The sequence below is a fragment of the Oncorhynchus mykiss genome, chromosome 9 (assembly GCF_013265735.2).
Source record: "Oncorhynchus mykiss isolate Arlee chromosome 9, USDA_OmykA_1.1, whole genome shotgun sequence".
Taxonomy (NCBI): domain Eukaryota; kingdom Metazoa; phylum Chordata; class Actinopteri; order Salmoniformes; family Salmonidae; genus Oncorhynchus; species Oncorhynchus mykiss.
The window spans coordinates 59,712,564-59,734,694 of record NC_048573.1 but is presented as its reverse complement, the minus strand read 5'-3'; the positions used below and the strand labels follow the sequence as shown (position 1 = coordinate 59,734,694).

General features: G+C 40.5%; 1 protein-coding gene across 1 annotated transcript; it reads right to left on the bottom strand.

Annotated features, from left to right (window-relative positions):
* Positions 1 to 269: 269 nt before the first annotated feature.
* LOC110532545 (CD63 antigen) lies at positions 270 to 20,367 on the bottom strand. Its single transcript, XM_021616532.2, has 8 exons — positions 20,230 to 20,367; positions 18,980 to 19,065; positions 7,128 to 7,316; positions 4,211 to 4,285; positions 3,971 to 4,069; positions 2,716 to 2,862; positions 2,506 to 2,589; positions 270 to 948 (listed from the first exon to the last, which is right to left on the bottom strand). The coding sequence occupies exons 2-8, from the start codon at positions 19,043 to 19,045 to the stop codon at positions 883 to 885; spliced, it is 726 nt and encodes a 241-aa protein (XP_021472207.1). The 5' UTR covers positions 19,046 to 19,065; positions 20,230 to 20,367; the 3' UTR covers positions 270 to 882.
* Between the last annotated feature and the right edge of the window lie 1,764 nt (positions 20,368 to 22,131).

The window sequence follows — 22,131 nt, the reverse complement described above, 5'->3', positions numbered from 1 at the left end:
TTACACATGGTTGTGAAGTTGGTTGTATGTACTGCCAGTCTCTAAAATTACATTGAGGCAGCTTATGGTTGAGAAATTAACCTCCTGCAAAAGCTCTGGTAGACATTCCTGCAGTCAGCATGCCAATTGCACACTCCCTCAACTTGAGACATCTCTGGTATTGTGTTGTGACAAAACTGCACATTTTAAAGTGGCCTTATGGTCCCCAGCACAAGGTGCACGCACATGTAATGATCATGCTGTTTAATCAGCTTCTTGAAATGCCACACTTGTCAGTTGAATTGTTTATTTTGTGAAAGGAGAAATGCTCACTAACAGGGATGTAAACAAATGTATGCACAACATTTGAGAGAAATTTGCTTTTTGTGCCAATGGAACATTACAGGAATCTTTTATTTCAGCTCATGAAAACACTTTACATGTTGTGTTTATATTTGTTCAGTGTAGATTCAGTGAGGAGCCAAAGAATGTTCCACTTGGACAACACTAGAGCGTGTCGGAGTCAAACAAAGGTGAAACATTAACTGAAATCTTTAATGTGAATCAGCAAGAACATTAGACTAGAATGTATTTATCAGAAAAAGTATTGAGTAGAAAAACGTTGATAAAATCAAGGTTAAAAATGTGAGTCAACAAAAACAAGTGCAAACTCCAATTTCAGAATGCTGCTCTATTTAAATACATAATTTTCTCAAAATGACTCAACATTGATATTCTTGGCAGGTTACATGTTGGCCTCAATGCAAAGTCACCTGTTATGTGTTTACATTGAGAATAAGAAATTTGTAAAGAAATGATAGATGTTACTCAATCACAAATATTGGAACATAATTTGACATAAGAGAGCAGCGGACTGAGCCACTCCCCTCATTGGCAGAATGATCACATGACTTCGTAGCCACTGCGAATGCCCCTCATCAACATACAGGCGAATATGATGCCCATGATCTGAAAACACACAAAATCAGTTAGAAAACAGTATAATATATATTAAATAAATAAAGTGCCTTCGGAAAGTATTCAGACACCTTGACTTTTCCCACTTTACATTACAGCCTTATTCGAAAATGAATTAAATATAACCATTTCCTCAGCAATCGACAATACACCAGAATGACAAAGTTAAAACGGGTATAGAAATTTTAGCAAAATTTACTCAAAACAAAAAAACATACCAAAATTGCATCCTGTTTCCATTGATCAACTTTGAGATGTTTTTACAACTTGATTATATTTATTATGGATCCCCATTAGCTGCTGCCAAGGCTGCAGCTATGTGTTGCAGCCTTGGAATTGTCCAGAGAGTTCAGAGACTGGTTTGTGTCGAGGCACAGATCTGGGGACGGGTACCAAAATAATTCTGCAGCATGGGTCCCAAGAGCAGTGGCATCCATCATTCTTAAATGGAAGAAGTTTGGAACCACCAACTCTTCCTAGAGCTGGCCGCCCGGCCAAACTGAGCAATCGGCGGAGAAAGGCCTTGGTCAGGGAGGTGACCAAGAACCCGATGGTCACTCTGACAGAGCTTTTGAGTTCTTCTGTGGAGATGGGAGAACCTACCAGAAGGACAACCATCTCTGCAGCACTCCACCAATCAAGTCTTTATGATAGAGGGGCCAGACGGAAGAGACTCCTCACTGAAAAGGCACATGACAGCCCACTTGGGGTTTGCCAAAAGGCACCTAAAGACTCAGACCATGAGAAACAAGATTCTCTGGTCTGATGGAACCAAGATTGAACTCTTTGGCCTGAATGCCAAGCGTCACATCTGGAGGAAACCTGGCACCATCCTTACGGTGAAGTATGGTGGTGGATCATCATGCTGTGGGGATGTTTTTCAGCAACAGGGACTGGGAGACTAGTCAGGATCGAGGGAAAGATGAGCAGAGCAAAGTACAGAGAGATCCTTGATGAAAACCTGCTCCAGGGCAGACTTGGGGCAAAGGGTCACCTAACAGGACAACGACCCTAAGCACACAGCCAAAACGTAGGAGTGGCTTTGGGACAAGTCTCAATGTCCTTGAGTGGCCCAGCCAGAGCACGGACTTGAACCCAATCAAACATCTACTAGAGACAAGAAAATAGTTGTGCAGCACCACTCCCCATCCAACCTGACAGAGCTTGAGGGGATCAGCAGAGAAGAATGGGAGAAACTGCCCAAATACAGGTGTGCCAAGCTTGTAGAGTCACACCCAAGACTGTAATCGCTGCCAAAGGTGCTTCAACAAAGTACTGAGTAAAGGGTCTGAATACTTATGTAAATGTGATCAGTTTTGTATTGGCTATATATTAAAAACATGAAAAAATAAGTTTTTGCTTTGTCATTATGGGGTAGTGTGTGTAGATTGAGGAATAAGGCTGTACCCTAACAAAATGTTGAAAAAGTCATGGGGTCTGAATATGTTCCGAAGGCACTGTGTGTGTTGAACTAGCATCTACAATCTATGCGTCTTCTGAGCCCAGGATTTGTGTGTGCAAATGTATATGCTTTGTGTTTGTTCCTACCTGCAGGAAAGCGATCACCAGTGCCGCTACAATGACCCACATGATGTTCTTCTTCAACAGCTCCTCCACAACAGTCTGACACCCCTAGATAGCAATCAGAGAAAATGTCATTCCCAACTCCAATACACTGTTCTGGAGGTCTTTTTGCTTGGATGAATTGGTGTTTTTATTTCACGCAAAAAACAAAACAACCACTGGGTTGAACCTTACCATCTGGTGCACCTTACTTGAATCCTCCATGGCCCCCTGACCACAGCCAGCGGTGTCATTGACACAGCAGGAGTCTGGCACAGAGTTTGTGCCAGGCCCAAAGTTGCCTCTCCAATCAGTGGCGTTGATCACTCCACAGCATTTCAGCTGGATGAAGAACAGCAAGAAGGTTGAGAATGAGTTTGAACATGAAAGGTATACAGGGAAAGCCAGATAGAGGAAGAGACAACGGCAAAATTAGGTAGTAAGGTTAGTAAGTTCAACGAGGGAAACAGACCGGATCAGGCCAGGATATTCCTCAATGTCAACAGAAGATAAAGACAAGATAAACATCGTGGCATAGTAGACACACTAACAAGATAGTCATGTTACACGAGGTACCAAATTAAACAAATAAAGTAAGACACACAGAATGCAAACTCTTCACATTACGACAAATGTAAGATGCAGGATTGAGTGCAGTGAAATGTCTAGATTTGCAGTAGTATGTTGCAATGTAATGACAGTCCTGATGGAAACATAACATTTGTCGGTAAACTTTCCAAACATCAACAAAACGTTAAAATGAATTAGCATGAAATATAAATGGAAATGCTTTAATGTGGAAATATTTATATTACCATCAATTCGAAGTAAACTTGGAGTCATGTGATGACATTTGTGGTCCTCCAACTATGACTCGTTGGGAAAGCATGCAGTTTATTCAGCTACAGATGAAATAAGTTACGATGAACTTCACAGGGTGGTGAATGTGCAATGTGAGGAGCTTGATGCTCCTTTCCAATAAATATTGAGGGTCTTATTCTGGTGATCGTCGATGCTTGGATGTCATTTGACAAACAAAAACACTTGTGCGTAATAATCTCATGTAGGCTATAACCGCACTACATGCCAGCTGTTGGCTAGAGCACAGGTGCCAATACCAGAGTGGGCACAAAAATTGTGAAGAAAATATCAGTAGAGTTGAAAATGTGATGGAAACCCATTGAACCTTTTTATTTTGGGGAATTTAACCGCAAAATGTATTTTTATGTGCACTACGTCCTCACGCGCAGCCATTTATCTGCAACAAGTCAATTTGATGGAAACATCTCTGGTATAAAAGTGTGTACATTGTCATTATGCAGATTTTTGAATATTCGCATGAAAACCAATCTCCAATTGGATGGAAAACTAGCTAGTGTATGTCAATTGTTTCTTTTGTTCCAAAGTATATAGATCTACCATCTACCAATACTTAATGGTTGATACCAACATCAATCTGCAGGTTATCCAGGGCCTTCTGGAATTCGTCGGTGCCGTTGCTGTATTTGGTGACCATGTCATTGAGACTCTCATGGACAATGACTGTCAGCTAAATAAAGAAAAACATGGTTAACTTGTGTAATTACAAAATGAAGTTGATAGGTGTGGACTGTACATACGTTATAGTATAGATAATTAGACGTAAAAAAAAAGAGAAAAAAGAAGCTGCCTGAAATACGAGTATACTCACGTTGCCTCTGAAGACATATCCAGCGATGGCCGCACCAATCTCCGTGATAATGATCAGACCCAGAAGGAGAGAGAACTTGGGAGAAAATATACAAATGAAAAATATTAGCTATTTTTGGAAGATTAAAGGATTTAAACAAATAAGCAAAAAAATGTATAAGGATTTAGATTGAGCTATTGTAAAATATATTACATGGCCAAAAGTATGTAGACTCATGCTCTTGAACATTCCAAAATCATGGGCATTATAATGGAGTTGGTCCTCCCTTTGCTGCGATAACATCCTCCACTCGTCTGGTAAGGCTTTCCACTAGGTGTTGGAACATTGGAAGCAAGGCCCTGCAGCATTCAACCACAAGAGCGTCGGGCACGGATGTTGCGTGATTAGGCCTGGCTTGCAGTCGGTGTTCCAATTCATCCCAAAGGTGTTCGTTCGATGGTGTTGAGGTCAGTGCTCTGTTCAGGCCAGTCAAATTATTCCACACCAAATCTCAAACAATTTCTGTACGGATCTCTTTGTGCACGGGGGTATTGTCATGCTGAAACCGGAACGGGCATTCCCCGAACTGTTGCCAAAAAGTTAAAAGCACAGAATTGTCTAGGATGTCATTTTATGCTGTAGCGTTGATTTCCCTTCACTGGAAATCAGGGGCTTAGCCCGAACCATGAAACAGTCCCAGACCATTATCCCTCCTCCACAAAATGTTACATTTGGCACTATGCATTGTAGCGTTCTCTTGCCTTCCGCCAAACCCAGATTTGTCTGTCGGACTGCCAGATGGTGAAGTGTGATTTAACACTCCAGAGAACGCGATTCCACTGCTCCAGAGTCCAATGGCTTTGAGCTTTACACCACTCCAGCCAATGCTTGGCATTGTGCATGGTCATCTTAGGCTTGTGTGCAGCTGCTCGGTCATGGAAACACATTAAATGGCTTCCTTTTTTTTTTATGAAGCTCCCTCTCAACAGTTATTGTGCTGACATTGCTTCCAAAGGCAGTTTGGAACTCTGTAGTGAGTGTTGCAACGGAGGACAGCTGTAACCGAGGACAAGAACTAACAGTTGGCCAGGGCAGCTCTAGCAGGGCAGAAATTTTACCAAACTGACTTGTTGGAAAGGTGACATCCTATAAAAAGGTGTCACGTTGAAAGTCACTGAGCTCTTGAGTAGGGCCATTCTACTGCCAATGTTTGTCTATGGAGATTGCATGACAGTGTGCTCGATTTTTTCCACCTGTCAGCAACGGGTGTGTCTGAAGTAGCAGAATCCACTAGTTTGAAGGGGTGTCCACGTCATGTACTTTTCATGTACAATTTTATCGTCTTTATGGAACAAAAAATATATTCACTAGACTAAATGTTGCCTAGATGCATTGTCAGATGCATCTAGGCAACAGATGCATTGGTTCAGACTACTTTTCCAAAACAAGATCAAACGTATGTGGACATAGGGTTGTTACGGTGACCGTATTACCGCCACACCGGCGTTCACAAGTCATGATGGCAGTCAAATTCCATATGACGGTTTAGTCAAGGTAATAGGCTTTTCCAAGCAAATGTACTGCTTGGTACTTAGCACTCTACGGTCCCTCTAATTTTATTATTTAACAAGGCAAGTCAACAAATTCTTATTTACAGTGACGACCTACCAGGGAAAAGTGGGTTAACTGCCTTGTTCAGGGGCAGAATGACAGATATTTTTACCTTGTCAGCTCGGGGATTCGATCTAGCAATCTTTTGGTTACTGGCCCAACACTCTAACCACTAGACTACCCTGCTGTCCCTAATCACTCGGACATTAATGCAAAGGTATTTGAAAATCATGAAAGCCCATGAGCTCATGTTGAGCAACATAGGCTATATAATTGCGTGAGAAAGAGTTGACTGCGTCAAGGTTCGTATCACTTGTAGCCTGTGAGAAGGACCCGATCACGTGAAGGGCATTGACTAATAAGTATTGAGAAATCTGAGAGAACCATGCGAGTGAGGTGCTTCGGAACACGCAGACGGGAGAAGGGAATTATGATTATATTCAGCCCTAGGGCACAACAGCCACAGGCCGCAAAAGGCGGCGGGTCGTTACATCCTCACAAAGGGGATGCCGCATTATCAAGTGCTTGTCAAAATTGTCAATGAGAGTGATGAAATGTGTACAGCCTGCACAAAAAAAAAAAAAGCAGAGCACCTTTTCATGCACCTTTTTTCAAATCAGTCACATCATGCAGTCTGACAATGATTTCAAAATCTAAAACATATAGCCCAGCATTTTTATCACAACTAAAGTTAGATAAATCTCTAAATTAAGCATGTCGCTTTGTTAACCCCTCAAATCATTGAGAAAGTATGCTTCCTATTTTATTCAGCTATTTTCAATTATATTCTTCATTACTATAAAATGCTACAGAATTATAAGCAAATCTCGTCTGCTAAATTAACTAGTGTAGCCCACAGCCAAATGGCATAGCCAGATCAGGGCCTAACATAAGGACAAATCAGAGTACGCTATTCTGTTCTGAAATAGACTACATTTTCTTCAGACCAGTCTGAAATAAATGGATTTATTGTGAAGGTGTAGGCTATATTACATGGATTTATTAGACTTAAAAAATGTAGATGTTCCTATGGTCTGCAGGCTGTGTGGAGAAGCCAGGAGATGCTAAATGTGTTTGTTAATTAACAGTCAATTACTGTGAGACCAGCAGTTATTTGCTTGATAAATCACCAGCCGACATAATTTAATGACCGCCACAGCCCTATGTGGACACAAGATCAAACGTGTATACAACACTTTGTTTGGAATATCATGGTGACCACTATGCAGCAGTTCTACTGCATAGAGGTTATATCATGGTGACCACTATGCAGCAGTTCTACTGCATAGAGGTTATATCATGCGTGTCATGTTACACGTGAACATACCATGGTGACCATGCAGTAGCTCTCCTTCCAGGCTCCACAGCAGCCGAAAAAGGCGATGAAGAAGACAACGACCCCCACCACAATGAGGACAATGGGGGCTGACGAGGCTGAGACATTATTGATCACTACGGTGTTGTGGACAGCCACCTGAACCAAGACTCCCAGAACTACTAGAGTCAGACCACACAGCTAGAGAGAAAGAAACAGAGAGACGGAGTACATGATTAGAAGTCACAAATGTACATCTTCACACACGGTTTTCTACAACCATTGTACAACATAACAGATATTAAAACGTTTTGAAATATGTATGTGAATGGGATCCTAGTCTAAACCAAAGCATGTGAAGACAATTTCATAATCTGTACAACTGAATTATACATTTGTTATTATCAGAGGCCATAATTTAAAAAATGGCAAGAAAGTACTAAAGTGTATGTAAGACTAATGTACATCAGATCCTGGCTTAACGCAGTCTCAATCAAAAGATGTTTCAGGTCCTGTAATGAGTTCAGAATAGCATTCAGACCCAGAGCAACTTCTAGTAACCCCTTGTCACTCAGGAATGCTGGAACCAGTCAGGTTGCTGGGTCCTAAATTAGCATTCAAATGTCCTTGATCCATATTAGTTCACAAACGAGAAAATACTTTGAGGTAACCATGTAGTCACATTTGCTGCATCTTTACTTTAAAAGAGATGGTAGTCATTTGAAAATTAGTACTTAGTCCTCCCCCCATTTGAAGAGAAGTATTTGGACAAATTCAAAGTCAAAACCTTAGTATTCGGTCCCATATTCCTAGCATGCAATGACTACATCAAGCTTGTGACTCTACAAACTTGTTGGATGCATTTCCAGTTTGTTTTTCAGATTGTGCTTTGCTCAATAGGAACTGAATGTTGAATAATGTGTAATTTGAGTCACAATCGTGGATGCTACCATTATGGATAATCATTCATTAAAGTTGTGATTCAAGATACAGGAGGAAGAACCCAACAAAATATACTTATACAAAATATATATATTTTCTTTTTATCTAGGTACATCCAGCCCCCACTTTGGTCCTTTCATCATTGGTAACCCCAATGTAAATACTTGACATGGGTTATGATTAGGATTACTCGCTGCCTGGTTTCTATATAGTGGAGAGGTAGGTACACAGACACAAACACGATAACACAGGAGAGAGTGGCCATGAAACTAAATGTAGGCCTACATGTCACAAATGTTCTATTATAAACATTTTAAAAAACATCACTCACTAAGATTATCATGTAAAAATAAAATGAACTGTGTGCTATTAAAACACCCAAAAAGAAGGAGGGAAATCTCCCTCTCAATTTAAGGGGCTCTCTTGGCATGGGAAGCATATGTTTACATTGCTAAAGCAAGTGAAATAGATTTTTTTTTAAATGTTTTACAGTAAACATTACTCAAAAGTTCCAAAAGAATAAAAGACAATTCAAATGTAATGTCTATCTATATACAGTGTCGTAATGATGTGCAAATAGTTAGAAAATAAACAAATATAAGTTGCATTTACAATGGTGTTTGTTCTTCACTGGTTGCCCTTTTCTTGTAGCAACAGGTCACATCCTGCTGTGATTGCACACTGTGGGATTTCACCCAATAGATATGGGAGGTTATTTGAGCTGGAGTTGTTTTCAAATTCTTTGTAGGTCTGTTTAATCTGAGGGAAGTGTGTTTCTCTAATATGGTCATACATTTGGCAGGATTTTAGGAAGTGCAACTCAATTTCCACCTCATTTTGTGGGCAGTGTGCACATAGGCCGTCTTCCCTTGAGAGCCAGGTCTGTCTTCAGCAGCCTCTCTCAATAACAAGGCTATGCTCAGAGTCTGTACACAAAGATTTCCTCAATTGTGGGTCAGTCACAGTGGTCAGGCATTCTGCCACTGTGTACTCCATTTAGGGCCAAATAGCATTCTAGTTTGCGCTGTTTTTTGTAAATTCTTTCCAATGTGTCAAGTAATTACCTTTCGGTTCTCTCATGATTTGGTCGGGTCTAATTGTGTTGCTGTCCTGGGGCTCTGTTTGTGAACAGAGCCCCAGGACCAGCTTGCTTAGGGGGCTCTTCTCCAGGTTAATTTCTCTGTAGGTTATGGAAGGTTTGGGAATCGCTTTCTTTTAGGTGATTGTAGAATTTAACTGCTTTTTTCTGGATTTTTATCATTAGCGGGTATCAGCCTAATTCTGCTCTGCATGCATTATTTGGTGTTCTCCATTGTACGCGGAGGATATTTTTGCTGAAAATTGCAGTCTCAATTTGGTGTTTGTCCCATTTTGTGAATTTGATGAGCAGACCCCAGACCTCAACCATAAAGGGCAATGGGTTCCATAACTGATTCAAGTATTTTTAGCCAGACTCTAAACGGTATGTCGAATTATGTTTATTTTGATGGCATAGAAGCCCCTTCTTGCATTGTCTCTCAGATTTTTCACAGCTTGGTGGAAGGTAGCTGTGGCGCTGATGTTTAGGCTGAGGTATGTATAGTTTGTGTGCTCTTAGGACAATGGTGTCTAGATGTAATTGGTATTCGTGGTCCTGGCAACTGGACCTTTTTTGAAACACTGCTGTTTTTGTGAGATTTACTGTCAGGGCCCAGGTCTGACAAGATCTGCACAGAAGATCTAGGTGCTGCTGTACACCGTCCTTGGTTGGAGACAGGATCATCAGCAAATAGTAGACATTTGACTTCAGATTCTAGTACAATAAGGCCGGGTGCTGCAGACTGTTCTAGTTCCCTCGCCAATTCGTTGAGATATATATATTGAAGAGGGTGGGTGTTAAGTTGCATCCCTGTCTCACCCCCTGTCCCTATGGAAAAAAATGACAATTTTAACCGCACACTTGTTGTTTGTGGGCTCCCGAGTGGCACAGTGGTCTAAGGCACTCCATTTCAGTTCTAGAGACATCACTACAGACCCTGGTTTGATTCCAGGCTGTAACACAACCGGCTGTGATTGGGAGTCCCATTTGAGGGTGCACAATTGACCCCACGTCGCCCGGGCTAGGCAGTCATTGTAAATAAGAATTTGTACTTAACTGACTGGCCTAGCTAAATAAAATAAAATTGTGTACATGGATTTTATAACGTCGTATGTTTTTACCCCCCAACACCACGTTCCATCAATTTGTATAGCAGGCCCTAATGCCAAATTGAGTCAAAAGCTTTTTTGAAATCAACAAAGCATAAGAAAACTTTGCCTTTGGTTTGTTTGTCAATTATGGTGTGCAAGGTGAATACGTGGTCTGTTGTACAGTAATTTGGTAAAAAGCCAATTTGACATTTGCTCAGTACATTGTTTTCACTGAGGAAATGTACGAGTCAGCTGTTAATGATCATGCAGAGGATTTTTCCAAGGTTGCTGTTGACGCATATCCCATGGTAGTTATTGGGGTCAAATTTGTCTCCACTTGTGGATTGGGTGATCAGTCCTTGGTTCCAGATAGAGGAATATGCCAGAGCTGAGGATGTTAAGAGTTTAAATATAGCCAAGTGGAATTTGTAGTCTGTCCATTTTATCATTTAATTTAGGATACCATCAACACCACAGGCATTTTTGGATTGGAGGGTTTGCATTTTGTCCTGTAGTTCATTCAATGTAATTGCAGAATCCAGTGGGTTCTGGGAGCCTAATACAGTTGAAATCAGAAGTTTACATAAACTAGTTAATGACACCAACCGAAGTGTTTCAACCACTCCACACATTTCTTAACTTCTTATGGCTCCCCAGTCTCAGTTGCGAATATATGCATATTATTATTAGTATTGGATAGAAAGCACTAAAAAGTTTCCAAAACTGTCAAAATATTGTCTGTGAGTATAACAGAACTGATATTGCAGGCGAAACCCTGAGGAAAATCAAAACAGGAAGTGGCTTCTATTTTGAAAACTCCATGTTCCATAGCCACCTTTGCTCCATTTAAAGGGAAATCAACCAGATTCCTTTTCCTATCGCTTCCTCAAGGTGTCAGTCTTTAGACAGTTTCAGGTTTTTAATTTTGAAAAATGAGCGAGAAAGATAACATCGCATCATTGTATGGCCGGGTGCCAGCAGCCTTTTGTATGCGTAACAGAGTTTGGGCAGCCATGGCCTTTCCCTCGCCGACTGAAAAAGACAGTTGCGGTTGATATATTGTCGATGATATATTTAAAAAAAAACCTGAGGATTGATTATTAAAAATGTGGACATTACGGATACATACCATTTGGAATTTGTCTGTTGTCGTGACCGCTCTTTCCTGTGGATTTCTGAACATAACGCACCAAACAAACGGAGGTATTTTGGATATAAAAATAATATTTTTGGAACAAAAGGAACATTTGTGTAACTGGGAGTCTCGTGAGTGAAAACATCCGAAGAGCAAAGGTAAACGATTAATTTGATTGCTTTTCTGATTTGTGACCAAGCTACTTGATGCTAGGTGTACATAATGTTTTGTCGAGCGATCGATAAATTTACAAACGCTTGGTTTGCTTTCGCTGTAAAGCATATTTTCAAAATCTGACACGACAGGTGGATTAACAAAAAGGCTAAGCTGTGTTTTGCTATATTGCACTTGTGATTTCATGAATATAAATATTTTTTGTAATATTATATGCAATTTCAGCGGTTGTTGATGACAATTATCCCGTTAACGGGATGGCAGCCATAAGAAGTTAAACTATAGTTTTGGCAAGTCGGTTAGGACATCTACTTCGTGCATGACAAGTAATTTTTCCAACAATTGTTTGCAGACAGATTATTTCACTGTATCATAATTCCAGTGGGTCAGAAGTTTACATACACTGAGTTGACTGTGCCTATAAACCGCTTGGAAAATTCCAGAAAAATTGTGTCATGGCTTCAGAAGCTTCTGATAAATGATGTCAATTAGCCTGAGTCAATTGGAGGTGTACCTGTGGATGTATTTCAAAGCCTACCTTCAAACTCAGTGCCTCTTTGCTTGACATCATCGGAAATTCAAAAGAAAATCAACCAAGACCTCAGAAATCTTTTTTTGACGTAGACTGCCACAAAAAAAGTAGACCTCCACAAGTCTGGTTCATCCTTGGGAGCAATTTCCAAACGCCTGAAGGTACCACGTTCATTTGTACAAACAATAGTACGCAAATTTAAACACCATGAGACCCCGCAGACGTTATACCGCTCAGCAAGGAGACACATTGTCACCTAGAGATGAACGTACTTTAGTGCGAAAGGTGCAAATCAATCCCAGAACAACAGCAAAAGACCTTGTGAAGATGCTGGAGGAAACAGGTACAAAAGTATCTATATCCACAGTAAAACGAGTCCTATATCGAAAACCTGAAAGGCCGCTCAGCAAGGATGAAGCCTCCGTTTCAAAACCACCATAAAAAAGCCAGACTACGGTTTGCAACTACACTTGGGGATAAAGACCGTACATTTTGGAGAAATGTCCTCTGGTCTGATGAAACAAAAGTAGACCTGTTTGGCCATAATGACCATCGTTATGTTTGGAGGAAAAAGGGGGAGGCTTGCAAGCCAAAGAACACCATCCCAACCGTGAAGCACGTAGGTGGCAGCATCATGTTGTGGGGGTGCTTTGCTGCAGGAGGGACTGGTGCACTTCACAGAATTGATGGCATCATGAGGCAGGAAAATACTGTGGATATATTGAAGCAACATCTCAAGACATCCGTCAGGAAGTTAAAGCTTGGTCGCAAATGGGTCTTCCAAATAGACATTGAACCTCAAGCATGCTTCCAAAGTTGTAGCAAAATGGCTTAAGGACAATTTAAAGGCAACACCACCCTGCATACCACTGCTGGCTTGCTTCAGTCCCTTAATGGGAGACCAGATGCTGCTGGAAGTGGTGTTGGAGGCCCAGTAGGAGGCCCTCTTTCCTCTGGTCTAAAAAATAAAAAAAGCTTGAAAGCTTGGTCGCAAATGGGTGTTCCAAATGGACAATGACCCCAAGCATACTTCCTAAGTTGTGGCAAAATGGCTTAAGGACAACAAAGTCAATGTATTGGAGTGGCCATCACAAAGCCCTGACCTCAACCCTATAGAAAATCTGTGGACAGAACTGAAAAAGCATGCGCGAGCAAGGAGGCCTACAAACCTGACGCAGTTACACCAGCTCGGTCAGGAGGAATGGGCCAAAATTCCCCCAACTTATTATGGGAAGCTTGTGGAAGGCTACCTGAAACATTTGACCCAAGTTAAACAATTTAAAGGCAATGCTACCAAATACTATTTGAGTGCATGTAAACTGACCTACTAGGAATGTGATTAAAGAAATAAAATAACTCTTATTATTCTGACATTTCACATCTTAAAATAAAAGTGGTGATCCTAACTGACCTAAGACAGGAAATATTTACTAGGATTAAATGTCAGGAATTGTGAAAAACTGAGTTTAACCTGCTGCAATCCCGATACCGGGATCGATATGACAACTATCAGTGAAAATAGAGGGCGCCAAATTCAAACCACAGAAATCTCATAATTACAATTCCTAAAACATACATGTGTTTTATATCATTTTAAAGCTATTCTCGTTGTTAATCCCACCAAAGTGTCTGATTTCAAATAGGCTTTTCAGCGAAAGCACTACAAAAGATCAGGTTAGGTCTCGACCAAACCACAATAAGCACAGCCATTTTCCAGCAAAATATAGCATTCACAAAAACCAGAAAATAAAGAACTCAATGTTAGTGATTAATTTTCTCTTCATCAGATGACACTCGCAGGACTTGATCTTACACAATACATGCATGTTTTGTTTGATAAAGTTCATATTTATATAAAACAATCTGAGTTTACATTGACGCGTTAGATTCACTAGTTCCAAAAACATCAAGTAATTTTGCATCGCCACCTCATTCAACAGAAATACTCATCATAAATGCAGATGATAATATAGTTATACACATGGAATTATAGATATACCTCTCCTTAATGCAACCACTGTGTCAGATTTTTTTTAAAACTTCATGGATAAAGAAACGCATGCAATAATCTGAGACAGCGCTCAAAAGTAAAAACACCACAGCCGCAAAGATGGCGTCAACATAAACAAGAAATTACATGATAAATATTCCCTTACCTTTGATGATCTACATCAGAAAGCACTCCAGGAATCCCAGGTCCACAATAAATGTTTGTTTTGTTCGGAAATGTCCGTTATTTATGTCCAAATACCTTCTTTTGTTAGCGCGGTTTCTTCTGGTCAGCGTTATATCGGACAAAAACTTCTAAAAGTGATATTACCGGTCAAAATAAACATTTCACACTAAGTACAGAATCAATCATTAGGATGTTTAACATATAGCTTCAATAAAGTTCCAACCGGAGTATTCCTTCTTGTCTCCGTGAGCAATGGAACGCAAGTGACTACCATGAGGAAAAAAATGCAATCACAAAATGGCTGCTTGATGGACATTGATATATTCTGCTCTCATTCACTCCCACAACAACATAGAAGCCTCATTATAATTTATATTGATGGTTGACATCTAGTGGAACCCCTAGGCAGTGCAACATCATTCATATCTCAAGGGGATTTCATTGGGGACTCTGGTGAATACATACAAGCTCAGATTTCTGAATTCCTGTTTTGATTTCAACTCAGGATTATGCCTGCCAATATGAGTTGTTATGCTCACAGACATCATTCAAACAGTTTTAGAAACTTCAGAGTGTTTTCTATCCAATACTAATATGCAAATATGAGCAACTATGACTGAGGAGCAGGCCGTTTGATATGGGCACTTTTCATCCAAGCTACTCAAGACTGCCCTTGCAGCCATAAAAAGTTAAATGTATTTGGCAAAGGTGTATGTAAACTTCCAACTTCAACTGTAGTTGATTCTAAGATTTGTATTTGATCGTGTATATATTTTTGCTGTTCTTTGGTTATGGAGCCACAAAGATTGGAGAAGTTGTTTATCCATACACCTCCATTTTGGATAGATAAATGTTTTCCAATTTTCCCAGAAGTGGTTAGAGTCTATGAATTGTTCAATTACATTGAGCTGATTTCTGACGTGCTGTTCCTTCTATTCCGTACTGTATTTCTGTATCGTTTTAGTGACTGACCATAGTTAAGAAGTAGGCTCAGGTTCTGTCTCCCCGTTTTTGGTTGGATAGGTTTCTCAATTGCTTTCTTAGGTTTTTCCATTCTTCATCATTGTTCATTTTCTTCGGTTTTCTATTTGAGATTTTTAGATTTGATAGGGAAGCTGAGAGGTCAAATATACTGTTTAGGTTTTCTACTGCCAAGTTTCTACCTTCTTTATTACAGTGAAATATTTTGCTCAGGAAATTGTCTTGAATGGATTGAATGTTGTTTGGTAGATTTCCACATTACTTTCCTTCCATCTATAGTATTTCTTAATATTATTCAGTTCATTTGGTGTTGATGCTGCATGATTGAGCAGAGCTCTGTTCAAGTAGTAGTGTGAGTTTGCTATGTTCTGATAGAGCATTCCATTCAGTCAGTCCACTGACACCCCTAAGAGACTCTGGGTTGAGGTCAGTGAAAGTAGATGAGCTATAGGTGTACCTACCATAGGAGGCCCCAACGAAGCCTACCATTGACTATGTACATGCCTTCTCTCAAGAAGAGAGAAGACCCAGAATTAGTCTGGAAATCTACACAGTAAGGGATTAGACCAGCGATCTTAACTTTTCACACGAACGCTTTGTATCAGTGAACAAGTCACATGATATTGTCATAACACTGAAATGGTCACAAGACTCAGATTCCACTTTTAGCCTCTGATTCTCTCTCCTCCTCCCCACCACACCCCCTTTACACACATGATATTGGGATTACTCCGAATATCACACATGGACATTTCCTATAGCAGGATATGGACTTGTTCAATATCCTGAGATATGAAGAGAGAAAATAGGATGTTGCATGGTGACACATACATTGCATGTGTTCTCAGCACATTCAATAGATTAAGCTATATTGATTCCAGATATGCGTCTCTTGGCAGAGGTCCATATCCGGATCTTGATATGCTGATTTTAAGATGGCGCCGAATAGGTTGGCTGACGTTTTACATGCTCCTAACCAACTGCTATTTTGTTGGTTGTTTTTTTGCGTTATTTGTAACTTATTTTGAACATAATGTTGCTGCTACCGTCTCTTATGACTGTAAATAACCTCTGGACATCAGAACAGCGATTACTCACCACAAACTGGAATATGCTTTTTCCTTTAACAAGTCCAACGAGAAGGATATACTGCCTTCCCGGGAACAGGTCCAAATCCCCATCATTTGCCTTCTAAGAATCCATAGGAGAGCGAGTAAACTCCCACTGCCATCTGTTCTAAATGGCTAACAAGCAATCATTGGAAAATAAAATGTATTACAATTATCCTACCAAGGGGGCATTAAAAACTGTAATATCTTACGTTTCACCGAGTCGTTGCTGAACGACAACACGGATAATATAGAGCTGGCGGGATTTTCCATGCACCGGCAGAACAGAGAAGCTACGTCTGGTAAACCAATAACAGCTGGTGCGCGATGTCTAATATTAAAGAAGTCTCAGGGTATTGCTCGCCTGAGGGAGAGTACACTATGGTAAGCTGTAGACGACGCTATCTATATTATTCGTAGCCGTCTATTTACCACCACAGCCCGATGCTGGCACTAAGACCGCACTCAACCAACTCGATAAGGCCATAAGGAGTACCTCAACGCCATTGGATGAATTCCGCAACTTACTCCATCCAGTCTGTGCTAGCAAAACAGTCCGGTTGCATCTGCGTCATCTGACCACTTATTGAGTGTCACTGGTACTTCCTGCTTTAGTTTTCGCTTGTGAGCAGGAATCAGGAGGATAGAATTATGGTCCGATTTGCAGGAGAGAGCTTTGTATATATGCATGTATGGAGAAAAGATGGTTGTTTTTTCCCCCTCTGGTTGCACATGTGACATGCTGGTAACTGATTTAAGTATATCTGCATAGGAGTGCCACTTTTCTTGTTTGCTTATGGCCTTATCGAGTTGGTTGAGTACCACCTCAGTCATCGACTCGACTTCATCAATAAATGCATCAATGACATCGTCCCCACAGTGACTGTACGTACATATTCCAACCAGAAGCCATGGATTACAGGTAACAGCCGCATCGAGCTAAAGGCAAAAGCTGCCACTTTCAAGGAGCCGGATACTAATCTGGATGCTTATAAGAAATCCCACTATGCCCTCAGACGAACCATCAAACAAGCAAAGCGTCAAGACCGTATTAAAATTGAGTCCTTTTCATATGTGGCAGGGCTTGAAAACTATTATGGACTACAAAGGGAAACCCAGACGTGAGCTGTCCAGTGACAAGCAACACCAAAGCATGCACGAGATCATCAGCTGTTCTGGATGACTCATAACGCCGATGTGAACGCCGGTAGCCGATGTGAGCAAGACCTTTAAAAACAGGTCAACATGCACAAAGCCGGTGTACTCAAAGCATGTGCGGACCAACTGGCAAATGTCGTCACTGACATTTTCAACCTCTCCCTGACAGAATCTGTAAAATCTACATGTTTCAAGCAGACCACCATAATCCCTGTGGCCAAGGAAGCAAATGTAACCTGCCTAAATTATTACGGCCCCATAGCACTTACGTTGGTAGCCATGAAGTGTTTTGAAAGGCTGACAAAAGCATCCTCCCGGATACCCTAGACCCACTCCCATACCGCCGCAACAGATTCACAGATGACGCAATCTCACTGGACATAAGGAGCACCTATGTGAGAATACTGTTCATTGACGACACCACATAGCTCATCACTAAGCTAAGGACCCTGGGACTAAACACCTCCCTCTGCAACTGGATCCTGGACTTCCTGATGGGCTGGCCCCAGGTGGTAAGGGTAGGCAACAACACGTCTGCCATGCTGATCCTCAACACTGGGGCCCCTCAGCGGTGTGTACTTAGTCCCCTCCTGTACTCCAATCACCACAACTGCATGGCCAAACACGACTCCAACACCATCATTAGCCTCTCTAGGGTATGTGGGACGCTAGCGTCCCATCTGGCGAACATCCAGTGAGATTGCAGAGCACCAAATTCAAATACAGAAATACTCATTATAAGAATTCAGAAAACAAAACATATTTTACATAGGTTTAAAGATGAACTTCTTGTGAATCCAACCACGGTGTCGTGTCTTTGGCTATACCGGATTAAGTGATATGACATGCTATTCTATCAAATAATTTCTCCATAATTAATATTACCCGATTGAGCTAATCATGTAAATGTAATTAACGAGAGTCGTGCACCACAAAATAATATTTACAGAGCTGTTATCTTCCGAATAAACGCTTAAAGACCTAGTAATAGCTTACATCAATAGCAGTCAATATTAATTGTCATCTTAATTCAGTCTCATCTGAAAGTTGATGGTTGATGGCCCCATCAACTTTCAGAATTAGTCAAATCTCCCTCAGTTTTATTCTGTTACAAAGATGTGGTATCTGTACAGTTATTCCTGTTAATGTGTTTTTGTAAAAATGTTCAGTGGAAATTATTAAAAGTAGTCCAAGTGCATAGAGTTATTTGGTTTGTTAAACTCTGAAATCCAGGGGTTTTGTTTGGTATCAGATTTGTCAATGAAAAATGTATCTCAGCGTAACCATGGAATTGTTCTGCAGCAGTTTGAGGAACTGAACTCCCTGAATTACTCCTGAGATGGGTTAACCAAGTGTCAGAGGCATTTCACAATCAATCCAGATGCTGAGCTGTATTAGAGCCACAAGTTAACACTTAACAGACCTCACAGGACAGAAGCAGCACATCCTAGCCAGTCGGGATTCCAAACTTCCATCTGCATTACTCACCCAGAAGATGAAGTTGAAAAAGAAGAGTAGGTACTTCACACATTTCATTCCCCCCTCGACACCCATGGTTAGTCCGTATCAAGTCCCTGGATCAACACAAAGAAAAATCCATTTGAACCAGAGACATTAAATAACTTTATTACAAATAGTGTGATATAGTTTCAGGTTATCGCTTGTTGCTGCATCGTCTAGGCCTAGTGTGTTTAGCTCGGCTCACATTTTATTGTGTCAATGGTGACAGAAAACTGGCATGGTATGCTGAGAATATGTACGAATGAAAGGAAAATATTGACGGGTAGGCCAGTAATCAGTTGATGTAAAAACTTTTTTTTTTAAAGAGTGTCAATGAAAGGAATCAGTTGATGTGTGGGGGAACATTTTAATTGTCACCTGAGGCAAAAGTGATTCAACACACATAAGAACATATAGAAACTGTCCAGTAAAATATTACTCATAAATTCACAAGGGTGTGATGTCTGATCAACAGTTGAGAATCACAGGCTTGCTGACAGTGAAAGGCCTTTTCCCGCATCAGATTAACACATTTGTTTCAAGAGTTTAGTGCGCAACACTATATGCGTTCAAATCTGGGGTAAATGTAATCTCATTGGATTTCATTAGGCAACATGAAAAATCCCCTGTTTTGTGCTCGATTAGCATCCAGAATGGTCTGTAATGTAGGCTATGGTTCATAAAAATAATGTTGGTTCTAATAGTGGGGGACAGGTTCATAAAAATATATTCTTATTTTTTGCTTTCCTGTTTCAGATAAATTCAATTCACATCTAATTATCTGCATTAGCTATGTAGGCATGCTATTAATTAATATGACAAAATAACTATGGGGGAAAAAACAATAGATATTGGAACCATTACTACGTGAGAAGCCTTATAGCATTTTGACTGAAAGTTTACTTTATAAGACTGCGACATCCATTGCTCGCCACAGCAGTGAACCACCAATCACACAACAAAACACACCGGGGCAGAGGATACGAAGTTAACTATTGTTGTAGCCAAATTTGATTTGTTGTACAGTTTTTGTAGCTAAATTCCATTACTACTAAGTAACCGTAAAGACAGAAGGTTATTATATTAGGCTTCAATCTTAGTTCAACGTGTCGATTGCGCATTCTCGAAACGAACCTCTATTTATCGCTCGTACCATCTTTTTGTATTTAATTTCATAATGACTATAGGCTACAACGTTAACCAAAACAATATATGGATTAAAAAGGCGTACTATTTACCTTTTTCCCAACAAGAAAATAGTAGAGGCGTCAAAGTAATTCGAGGCGATGGTTGAAATGTGGAAACAAACTGGTGAAGTAAGCGACGCAATTCTCCGTTTTATAAGCCCCTCCCTCTCTATGTCTGATCCAGCAATCGTTAACATGATCATGGAAAGTGACCGAGAAGTCAACACAAGCCAAGATTCACTTTCATCTACAGTACACCAACACACATTAGCAGTTGTCAGTTGAGCGGAGCCTGTACTCTTTCAAGGTGAAGCACTATTTATTTCAGATGCAGAAATCTGAAATATTTATTTTAGTTCAATGCAGATGGCCCGATAAGCCAATGTGCGGGAGCACTTATTGGTCGGCCCAATTTAGGTAGTATGTACATTAATGTATAGTTAAATTGACTATGCATATATGATATATGATCATTACTGTGACGTGGGTAAGGAAGAGTGTTTTGAAAACTGATGTTAACCTTTTCTTGTTATAACCTTTTTTAGCAAGACATATCTTCCAAAGGTTGGGGAGTGGCAATCTTTACCAAGGATCACCTTGAGTGCTCGGTTGTCTCCACCAAGTCTGTCCCCAAACAATTTGATTTGCTGGTTTTAAATATAAACATTTCAAATAGATATTTGACTGTTGCTGGGTGCTATCGTCCTCCATCAGCACCCGCCTGTACCCTACCTGCCCTAAGCTCTCTCCTGGCCCCTTACACTAAGTCTGAATTTGTCCTGCTAGGTGACCTAAACTAGGACATGCTTAAACCACCTGACCAAGTCCTAAAGCAATGGGACTTCCTATAGCTCAGGCAGTAGGAAGCTCTCTCATCCATTTATATGCAGATGATAGTCTTATACTCAGCTGGCCCCTCCCCAGATTTTGTTTTAAATGCTTTTACAACAAAGCTTTCCAACAAGCTACCCTTGACCCTGTTCTGAACACCTCCAAAACAAAGGTTATGTGGTTTGGTAAGAAGAATGCCCCTCTCCCCACAGGTGTGATTATTACCTCTGAGGGTTTAGAGGTTGAGGTAGTCACCTCATACAAGTAGTTGGGAGTATGGCTAGATGGTACACTGTCCTCTCAGCACATATCAAAGCTACAGGCTAAAGTTAAATCTAGACTTGGTTTCCTCTATCGTAATCGCTCCTCTTTCACCCCAGCTGCCAAACTAACCCTGATTCAGATGACCATCCTACCCATGCTAGATTACAGAGACATAATTTATAGATCGGCAGGTAAGGGACCTCTCGAGCGACGAGATGTTCTTCACCATTCGGTCATCAGATTTGCCACCAATATAAACAGTTGAACTAAGCTCATGAGAAATGTATAAGCTATATTCTTCAAGAATCAAAGTGTACATATAATAAATGTTTAAATCCTAAAAGGGAATACCTAGTTAGTTGCACAACTGCATTTAGTCTTCCACATTTGACCAAACCCCTCTGAATCAGAGAGGTGCGGGGTGCTGCCTTAATCAACATCATCCGTGCCCAGGGAAGCAGTTAACCGCTAGGCTAATGGCATCTTTTTGTAGGCACTAACTACGCCATGGTTCGTTGGACAAGGTCTATAGAGAAATGAATTACGTTTTTGTAGGGTTTTTGGATCAACGCGAAAAATAAGGTCTGCGGTAACAGGTTTAGGAGATCTTATATGTTTTGTTCTATGAGATAATCGCCATCAGCTATAGTACATTTCTGTGAATTTTAAGCATTTATGTCATTTTGAAAAAGCACATAAAGGCTTCATCATTCATAAAGGTAATGTTGACTGACTGATATTATCTAATAGAACAAAACATAGGAGATCTCCTAAGCCTGGTTTGGACTTACTTTTGGCGTTCATCCCAAAACCCTATTCTTTCCCAATTCATTTTCCCCATAGGGATGGTTGAACGAA